Source organism: Petaurus breviceps, unplaced genomic scaffold (genome assembly GCF_028583685.1).
Source record: "Petaurus breviceps papuanus isolate PSGF00001 unplaced genomic scaffold, PetGlider_PUasm1.0 90779, whole genome shotgun sequence".
In the NCBI taxonomy this organism is placed as follows: Eukaryota; Metazoa; Chordata; class Mammalia; order Diprotodontia; family Petauridae; genus Petaurus; species Petaurus breviceps.
Genome location: NW_027187344.1, coordinates 12,024,871 through 12,034,825, shown reverse-complemented (window position 1 = coordinate 12,034,825; position 9,955 = coordinate 12,024,871). Strand labels below are relative to the sequence as shown.

At 43.2% G+C, this 9,955-nt stretch overlaps 1 protein-coding gene across 1 annotated transcript; it reads left to right on the top strand.

Annotated features, from left to right (window-relative positions):
• The first annotated feature begins 6,850 nt into the window (after positions 1-6,850).
• Positions 6,851-9,204, top strand: HDHD3 (haloacid dehalogenase like hydrolase domain containing 3). Its single transcript, XM_069069586.1, has 2 exons — positions 6,851-6,996; positions 8,256-9,204. Exon 2 carries the CDS (start codon positions 8,260-8,262, stop codon positions 9,004-9,006), a length of 747 nt encoding a protein of 248 aa, XP_068925687.1. The 5' UTR covers positions 6,851-6,996; positions 8,256-8,259; the 3' UTR covers positions 9,007-9,204.
• Positions 9,205-9,955: the final 751 nt, after the last annotated feature.

The following is a 9,955-nucleotide window of genomic DNA, read 5'->3' as shown; positions in this document are numbered from 1 at the left end:
CTATCATGTTATGGAAATGCTAGTTATATTTTTGAAGTTCAGAATAAAATAAAAAATTTTTAAAGACTAATTAAATTAAAAGATTAATTTCTCTTTTAAGATATCTTGAAAATAGATCCCTACATGCCTTTAAAATAGTGTCACCAGCAGAGATTTTTTTTTTTTAGAGTGGGGAAGGCAGGGCAATTGGGGTTAAGTGACTTGCTTGAAGTCACATGGCTAGTTTTTTTGTATTAAGTGTCTGAGGTTGGATTGGAACTCAGGTCCTCCTGACTCCAGGGCTGGTACTCTATTCGCTGTGCCACCTAGACGCCCCCCAGCAGAGATTTCTTAAGCCTCTATATGGTAAGGTACCATTACTCTAGTGCAATGTAGTTAGTAGCTAGAGGACTGTATTTGGTGTCAGGTAGACCTGGGTCTGATCCTGCCTCTGGCACTCACTAGCTGTGTGACCATGAGTAAATCACATACTCTTGAGCTTCAGTTTCCTCATTCGTAAAATGGGAATGATACCTATAATACTGGTCCCACTGAGCTGGGATGGGACTCAAATGAACATGTGTATAAAAAGCACTTTGCAAACTTTATAAAGTACTGTGTCAGTGTCAAGTTATTATTAAATGACCCTTTCACTTCACATAGCACATTGTGTGCTGACATGTTGGGGACCAAATGCGGTATTTCTGTTGTGATCAGTCATAAGTAGATATGTATAAAAATGTTGGCATCGATGCTCTTTCCTATTTGTTGTTCTACTTTCATCTACAAATGGTCTTACTTGGGTTGGGCCTCACACCAAACTTTCTTCACAGTAAATTTTCGCTGTTTTGTGAAGTGATACTTCTTAGGGTCTTCCACCATCATGCTCCATGACGACTAAGTACTTGAAACCGATGTCCCCTTGGTTTCCATAGCTCTCTGTTTGTTCTGGCTGGAGTAGTTTGTGGTCTCTTTGATGTACTCACTGTGATATCTTTTTTTTTCATTATTCAGTGAAACTTCTCTAACAAATTGTGAAAGGAGTAAGAGGAATGGGACAGGGAATAAACACTTATTACACACTGACCATGTTTCAGGCATGGTGCTAAGTGCTTTACAAATATTGCTTCATTTGGTCCTCACAGCCCTGGGAGGTAGATGCTATTATGATCCCCGTTTTACAGTTGGGTTCCTTCAAAGGTGAACTCAGATAACCACTTCCTCTAGTTTTCCCTGATCCGTCCCCAAAATCAATTGTGTTCTTTCTCCCCAGCTATTCCTACCACACCTTGTATATTCTAGCCTTTGCCCTTATCAGTCCCTACCTTGTGTTATATTTAAATATAGATGCTATATCACTTCTATTAGGAAGCAAACTCCTCATGGATAGGAACCATTGTTTCAGTCATTTGACGTCTGTTCTTAGCACCATCTCTTGAATAAAATGCTTGTTGAACTAAACTGAGAAGTTCTACTAAACTGAAGGATTTTTGATAGGAGTGACCATAATGATAACTGTGTTCCATGCTTCTCTTATTACCAGAATCAAGAGAGGCATAAACCAGAGAAGGACACTCACCCAAGGTATTGTTCCCTGCTCTTATCAAGGTTGAACTATGAAATTCCAGATAATGGTGAGATTTGCCAGATAATATTATTCTGATTGTATTGTGCTCACCTGAGCCCTGTGGGGCTTCCCCAGTGTGAATATGACCAAATGTTCCTATTAAAACAGTCTACTTTTGAGTAAGTTTTAGGGGCCAATGAAAAGTGTGTTTCTTATAGGAACACCTAACACATACTTATGGAGTGCCTGCTATGTGAAAGATACTTTACTAAGGGTGATACAGAGGGGGGAAATATGAAAAATTTTCCCTGTCCTCTGAAAATTACATTTATCTTGTCAATGCATCTTCATTCCTTATAACAACCATCTCATTTTGCTCTCAAATTGTTAGGTTCTTTCTTCATCCCTAACCCCAAAACTTATCAGCCTGTTGTGGTACAGTCATTTCAGTCATGATGCATCTGACTCTTTGTGACCCACCCCATTTGGGGTTTTCTTAGCAAAGACACTGGGAGCAGTTTACCATTTCCTTCTGCAGCTCATTTTAACTCGATAATAACTCAGGTCTTCCTGACTCCTGGATTCGAGCTCTATCCACTGCTACCTAGCTGCCCTTTATCAGCTTAGGGTTCTAGAACAGGCATACTTGTGTTGAGCACAACTCCACCCTTCCCTCCCCCAATTGATCCTTGAGCAGGAATTTCAGCCTAGGATAAAATCCCTGCTCCATTCTTCCCCATCCCCTGCCCACCCCACCCACCTACCAGATATTCCCCATCTCTGCCCATTCTAGGTTCCTGGTCCCTCAGGGTGAGGGAAAATTCAAATACACACTAATCAATCACTGATTGTAGTTTCAGCTTACATAACCTGACTGTTGTAATCTCTTTAAAAACCGGCACATTGTCCATGCCAACTCACTGTCTGATCTGGGTATGTGACCCCGGCAGTCCCGAGGCAATAAATCCACTTCCAAATTTACTCTTGGGGATCTTCTGTCTTTCTCCTTTATGCTCTACACTTGGGGCAGCTAGGTGGAGCAGTGAACAGAGCACCCACCGGCCCTGGAGTCGAGAGGACCTGAGTTCAAATGTGACCTCAGACACTTAACACTTACTAGCCGTGTGACTTTGGGCTAGTCACTTAACCCCCAATTGCCCTCCAAAAAGCAAAAAAAAAAAAAAAATAGAATAGGCATACTTACCCAGAATGATGCCTTTGCTCCTAGGAGGAAGATCTGAGGAAAAAAAGTTGTGGGTCCAAATTCTCCTAATCTGTTCTGAGCCTTTGAAAAGTGCTTTCCTGAGGCACCTGTTGCTGAAACTGAGAGAAGATATGTGCCCCTCCTAGCCTGGTGCCACTCACTTCTGTGAGATGTACATGTGTGATCCACAGAGGTTATATGTATTTACAGTGGTTGTCTAAAGGTATAGCAATAAAGCTTATGAACATACATATGCATGAATGAGCTCTTTTCTGAGAGATATGATAGCTCAGCTCAAACCAAGAGAAATCTAAACTTCACTCAAGGAGAAAAATCTCTTAAGTCTCTAGGAATACAAAAAAATAGTGAAAAGCTATCTTCCCCTCCATGTCTGCAGTTTCTCAAGTCTTTCTCTCCATCTTGGATTTGGTCTCTTCACCTCTGGTACTAACTGCCTTTTACCTCCCAATAAGATTTTAGTAAATGGGAGGAGGAGAAGAAGTAGAATGAAGACTGGAAAAAATAAAAGTGTTCAAAAAGAAAAATTAGCAGAAAAATAAAGAAGAGGAAAGGGGTGAGAGGTGTTAAAGAAATTAAGGCAACAGGTTTGAAGGAAGGATTTAGACTGAATTTGTTCACAAGTTCCTCTATTCGAGCTAAAATGTGCCCTGTAAGGCAGGTAGAAAGAAACACTCTTGTCACTCATTTCCTTTCCTTTCCTTGCCCTCTTTTATTGAGTGCAAATGTGACCAAAGGGACATCTAGTTGGTTCAGTGATTAAAGTGTCCAGCCTGGAGGAAAGTTCAAATCTGGCCTCAGACACTTACTAGCTGTGTGATCCTGGGCAAGTCACTAAAGCCTGTTTGCCTAAGTTTCCTCATCTGCAAAAATGAGCTGGAGAAGGAAATGGCAAACCACTCTAGTATCTTTGCCAAGAAAACCCCAAAGAGGGTCATGTCAGTCAAGACTGAAAAATAGCTGAATGTAACTTGAAGAGTCACAAGGTGACAAAACATACAATATGCTGTTTCAATTTTTAAAAAAAGGCTGGCTCTCATTCCTCTTTTATCTTTGGAAAGAAAATAGATACAAATACCTCAGATATAAAAATATACATGTGAGGTTCTGCCCCTTTCACATGTGAACAATCTGGTTGCAAAAAGATGCAGAAAAAAGAACATTTATCTAAGGCACGTTGATAAAATCAGGTTGAGAAGACACACAGTCTCTCAGATAAAATGTTGAAGAGAGACAAAGAGTTCTGAGGATCTGAAAGAAAACTACCCTTCAGATAGAAGTGCTGAGAGTACCTGTTTGAAGACAGAGCCTCCATTGACTGAGGAAAAGAGGGTGCTGTGATTGATCCAATCATTTACATATATAACTATCTTCAAAGTCTGGAAGGTCATAACAGAAATTATAAATCAACTATCTAGGGACTGCGGAGTGAGGACTGGTGAAGCCATACCTGACAAAAAAGTAGAATTCTCAAGTTTCCACACAAAAGTCAGACACAGATGATGAGTAGAAATGTTTATAGAAGACAAAGTATAGAAGCTGACTAAAGTGCAGCTATTTTTCTGGAAGGGGTGCTGATTGGAATAGAGTTATTGCTTTGCTGAGAGTTGACTGGCAAAAGAAAGGCAGACTAACTACTTAATGCTCTTCACTACCGTATCTGACTTGAAGGAAAGAAACCAGAAGGGAAGACAGATTTTGCATCTGCTCTGCTGTTAGATGAGACATGGCTTTGCTGAAAGGTGGTTGGAAAAAACAGAATCCCTCTTTTTTTTTGAAGATCCAGAGCCCAAGTCTTGGGCCCTGGATTCTGCTTCTATGTTATTTCTTCTCTGAGTGTAGGTGACCAAAAGGCCATTCAGAGATGGACTTGCAAGCTTTGGAAGCAAATTTGTGAGTTCCAGAGGTCTGGAGATCCAGGGACCTGTATGGGAGCTGCCTTCAGCAGTAGAGAGAGTTTATTACAGAGAATGACCACCAACACTGAGCTTGCCAAAAGTCAAGGATCTGAAAGGAATTGTTTATATAGCACAGAGAGGAGGTGACATGTAAAATACTTCTTGAGTGGTCCTGAAAATAACATCATATCCTGATTGATAGCATTTACTCTCATTCTAGAGGAATATAACAGCAGTTCTAAGTAACTGAACCCAGTTTTAAGCTCTTATCCATCTGTGTTTGTGGTTGTCATTTGTGTTTATGATGTCTTTTGTGTGGAGGAAATAAATAGCTGATTCATTTAGTATTTATACTCCCACCTTTTGGGGAAACCTCAAACATGAGCCAAACCTAAGTAATTTTCTCTGGGGTGGGAAGTGTAAAGAGGTAGAATGTGAAAAAAAAGGAATCTAACCCATCTAAAGAGAAGATGGTTTAACAGACAGAAGTTTAAATTCTGTCTCCCCATGCATGAATCTAGAACAGAAGTGCCACTTAGTGGAAAGGGAGAAGGCATAGCACCCCAGTCTCTAGGACTCTGAAACTGTTATGTTTGTTAGAAAAGTAAATCAATGATTAAACAAATTAAAGTATATATAGCATGGAAATGTTAATGCATTATGAGAAATTTTTAATATTAAGAATTTAGGAGCATGACTTATATGAAATGATACAGACCGATGTCCACAGAACCAGGAAAATACAACTAAAACAATGTAAATGAGAAGAAATTTTTTAAATGAAACTGAAAGTCATGTAATTATAATAGCCAAACTTAGCCCAGGAGAGGTGAAGAACTATGGTTTTTGGAACACTGTATACATTGTCAGACTTGGTTAATATATTGCTTTTATTGGAGTGCTTTTTTATATCCTTTTAAAAAATTCTTTGTTATATGGGATGGTTCTCTAAATAAGAGAGGAAGAAATTAGGCAATATAAAAAAAAATCAAGAAAAATGTTCCAATGTTTTCCATACTTCCATGTATGTTGGACACAACTAAGTTTTCAGCAACTAAAATGTGTTGCTGCAGATTGTAGCCAACTGGAATCTCTTTAGTTTATAATAGGGCAGAGTCCAGTGCCCAGAATTCCTTAGCTACCTTTGGCCCAGTTGTGAAATTTCCAAAAGCCTGGGGGAAGGAGGGACAGCTCAGTTTCTGAGGCAGGAGCTCAACAATCATTGATTAGAATGCTGGTTGGAAAAGGGCCTTTCTATCTCCATCTACCACCTTGAGGTCACCGTCCTTTAGTCAAAGGGCCTCACCTGAGGACCTAGAGTGCCACATGTGGCCTTGAGGCTGCAGGTTCCCTACCCCTGGACTAGTTTATCCTTTTTGTCTTATAGATGAGGGAACTAAAGTCCAGAAATATGAAGCGATATGCCAAAGGTCCAAGTGTCCTGACTCTAACCTTTCATTACAACCCACAGCAGAAAGGCCAACACCCCAACCCTACACTGACTCAGAGTTGAAATTATAAAAGGAGGAGGGGGTCAAGACCCGCAGCATAAAGATTCCACCCCAAATCTGATCTCAGACCAGAAGGCACAGAATCAAAGCCCCTGGGATTCCATCTGGAAACAAAACCTGAAGGGAGGTCTTTCCTAGTCTTTCCAGCTTTTAAGGCCCCCTTCCCCAAAAACTACCTTTTACCTATCTAGCTGAGATATATAAACACAGGTATCTAGATATATATGGTTCCATATAGATATATTAGATATAATTACAAATTAAAGCTATGTTATTACATTATATGCCTATATTACATATCTGTCACATATATTTTACATATTCTATGTATATGGGTGTATTTATAGACACATCTATATGCCTACATACTGTCTCCTCCATTAGAATGTAAGCTCCTTAAGTGAAGTGTCGGACACACAGCAGATGTTTAATAAATACTTGTTCTGCTGAATGACAGACTCAAGCCCTGCGTTCTAGGCCAGCTCTTACTACCTGACTGCGTAGACCTCAGTTTCCCCAGCAGTAAATTGACGGTGCTGGACTTAGCGCCCTCTAAGGACTCCTACAGTTTCAGCCCTCGCGGTCAGCGCCAAGGTTCAAGGATTCTAAGAACACTTGCAGCCCAGCGCGGTCCCAGCGCCCCCACCCCCACTATGCTCGGTGAGGCAGGCGTTACGCTCCGGGAGGAAGCGGGGGGAGGGGGAGGCTCGGTGTCCTCCCTCCGAGGTTACTAGTCCAGGCAGCGTCCCGCCCCCCGGGAGTCGCGCCTGCGCGGTGCTAGTCCCGGCCGTGCTTCAGCCTCTCGGAGCGGAATTCTAGGTAAGGCTCTCTTCCTGGGTCCCGGAGACAATGCGGGTGATCCTTGGGCTTCCACTCTCCCCCAGATCGTGACTCTTCCTTTTCCCCAGTGCTTCCTGCCCTACGGGGGTCTTTGAAGCCTCCGAAAAAGGGATCGGGACCCAGGAGCCTATTGACCCCATTTGCTCCCTCCATCCTAATCTCCGCCCCCCCAAGGCTCCCAGGTGCCCAATGCTGTTTCTTCCCTCCCCGGCAGCAGAGCCCAAGCCGAGCCTGCAGGCCCAGCCACCCTAGGAATTGTAGCCATGCATTCAGGCACCCTCCACAACGGAGTGCTTTGAGATCGGAGGAGGGGTTGGGGGAAGATAGGTATGCAGGACTCCCAGCCTTTTACTCTTCCTCCCTCCCCAGACTGATGTAGTGAAAAACACCCTGCCCCTTATTCGTTGGATTATCTTGGAAAAGACCCACCCCCCTCCTTGCCTCCAATTTTCTTATCTATAAACGGATCATAGTAGATGATCTCCAAGGCTCCTTCCAAATTTGAGATTTTATTCTCCAACTGTCCCTCTTCACTTCCTCTGTCAGCCCTAGCCCCATAGCTGTTCCTTGTCCTTTACCGGGCAGTCTTTTGGAAATTCCACACCTGGGGCCCAGGTAAGTAAATAAGTAACTCTAGGAATTGGACTCTGCCCCTTCTGGGGCAGATTTGTGAGGACTGGTGAAACCTAGCAGCACAATCGGGGTGCGTTTATTTATCAGACCCCAAAGCAGAAGGCCAAACCAGGAGAACCATTTGTGAGGCTGAGCCATAGAGTGATGAGTATCACCCCCTGATTAACCAGTATGAGCAGTGGAGTGGACTGTTTCTTGGCAGTCTTATCAGTCCAAGAGATGGCCCAGCTCCCCCTGACAAAGGGTGATGAATCTTGGGAAAGCCCTGTAGCAGCTGAGGCTACAGGCTACAGGAATGTTTCTAGCTATTGTTAATCCTACACCTGATTCACATACCCTTCTGACAGTTATTACATCTGGTTGGTTCTTAGACTTTTTTTTTGAAGCCCAAGTAACTGTCAAATAATAAAAGAGCTTGAATTAAGAAATTTATCCTAAGGGCCTCCCACCTTCAAGAACTTGTTATGCTAGGTCTAGAAGAAGGGGAAAAGGGATTGGTCGGTGCAACTTCAACAGTCATTGTATCTAACCTTAGTCCCCTGGGCCCTGAGTCTGAGGAATGAGTTAGACTACATCTGACTCTCTGTTCATTGCTGGTCTCTTAGGCCAATGGCCCCCAGACTTCGGCTGTTGACGTGGGATGTGAAGGACACATTGCTTCGACTCCGACATCCAGTGGGGGAAGAATACTCAGCCCAAGCTCGAGCCCATGGGCTAAAGGTAGAGGCAGAAGCCCTTGGATCAGCCTTCCATCAAGCATACAAGGCCCAGAGTCAGAAATTTCCCAACTATGGGCTAAGCCAAGGCCTCACCTCGAGACAATGGTGGCTGGATGTCGTCTTGCAAACGTTCCACCTGGCAGGAGTACAGAACTCCAGTATCCTGGATCCCCTTGCCAACAAACTCTACGAGGACTTCTGCAGTGCTAAAACCTGGCAGATGTTGGAAGGGGCTGAATCTACTCTACAGCAGTGCCGTGAACGGGGCCTGCGACTAGGTGTCATTTCCAACTTTGACAGGAGGCTAGAGGACATCCTGGTTCAGTGTGGTCTCCGGAAGCACTTTGATTTCATACTGACATCTGAGGCAGCTGGCCGGGCCAAACCTGATCCACACATCTTCCAACAGGCCTTGCAGCTTGCTGATATAGAGCCCACCCAGGCAGCCCACATTGGGGACCATTACCTGAATGATTACCAGGCACCCCGGGAGGTGGGCATGCACAGCTTCCTGCTGATGGGTACCAAGATCCAGGGCCCCTTTCCACAAACTGTCCCTAAGGAACACATCCTGCCTTCCCTCCCCCACCTTCTGGTTGCCCTCAACCACCTGGAGGGCTCAGACCCAAAGCATTGAAGATGGTGGGGAAGGTGAGGTGGTAAAGTCCCTGAAGGCTGAGCCTACTGGGTGGGAGAAGACAGTGGAAATCCCAGCCAGCAGCACTTACTGTTGGAAACACTGGCTCTTTCCCACATGGACAAAGTGGGAGCTGTTCTCCCTGCAGCCTCAATAGCAGGTTTCTATGGCTACCATAAAGTCAAATCCCATAACTAAGTATTGTGACTCCTTGTTGCTTCTTATTCACAGAATCAGAGAATTTAGAGCTGGAAAAGGTTTCAAAAGCAGTTATTGTTTGGAGTTAAGAGACTAGATTTGAGTCTAGAGGACCTGGATTCTAATTTCATTTCTGCAACTGTGTGACCCTGGGCAAAATACTTACCATCTCAGGGCTTCCTTTCTCTCCTCTGATAGATGGGTGTAGATTGAACTAGATCAGAAGTTCTGAACTTTTTTGGGGTCATGGGTCCTTTTGGCAATCTAGTGAAAACTATAGTAGCCCCCTTTTCAGAATTTTTTTAAATCTATAAAATACATAAGATTGTAAAGGAAACAAATTACATCAAAATAGTTATTTTTAAAAATAAAATTCATGGGGGCGGCTAGGTGGCACAGTGAATAGAGCACCAACCCTAGAGTCAGGAGACCTGAGTTCAAATCCAGCCTCAGACACTTAAAACAATAACTAGCCACATGACCTTGGGCAAGCCACTTAACCCCAATTGCCCTCCCCTCCCCCTCTGAAAAAGCAAAAAAAAAAAAAAAGAAAAGAAAAAAATTCATGGACCCCAGGTTAAGAACCCCCTGAATTAGACAGGTAATTTCTAAGGTTTCTTCCTGATCTTGTCCAACCCCATTGAGGAAAGGAAACTAGAGCCAGAGAGGATTTTTGAATCCTAAATCAAAACCTTAAAGTAACCTCAGAGATTTTCTAATCTAGCCATCTCATCTTACAGGTGAGGAAGGT

Excerpts from the sequence above, each read along its gene's own strand:
- HDHD3 (XM_069069586.1), top strand. The coding sequence starts at position 8,260 with ATGGCCCCCAGACTTCGGCTGTTGACGTGGGATGTGAAGGACACATTG.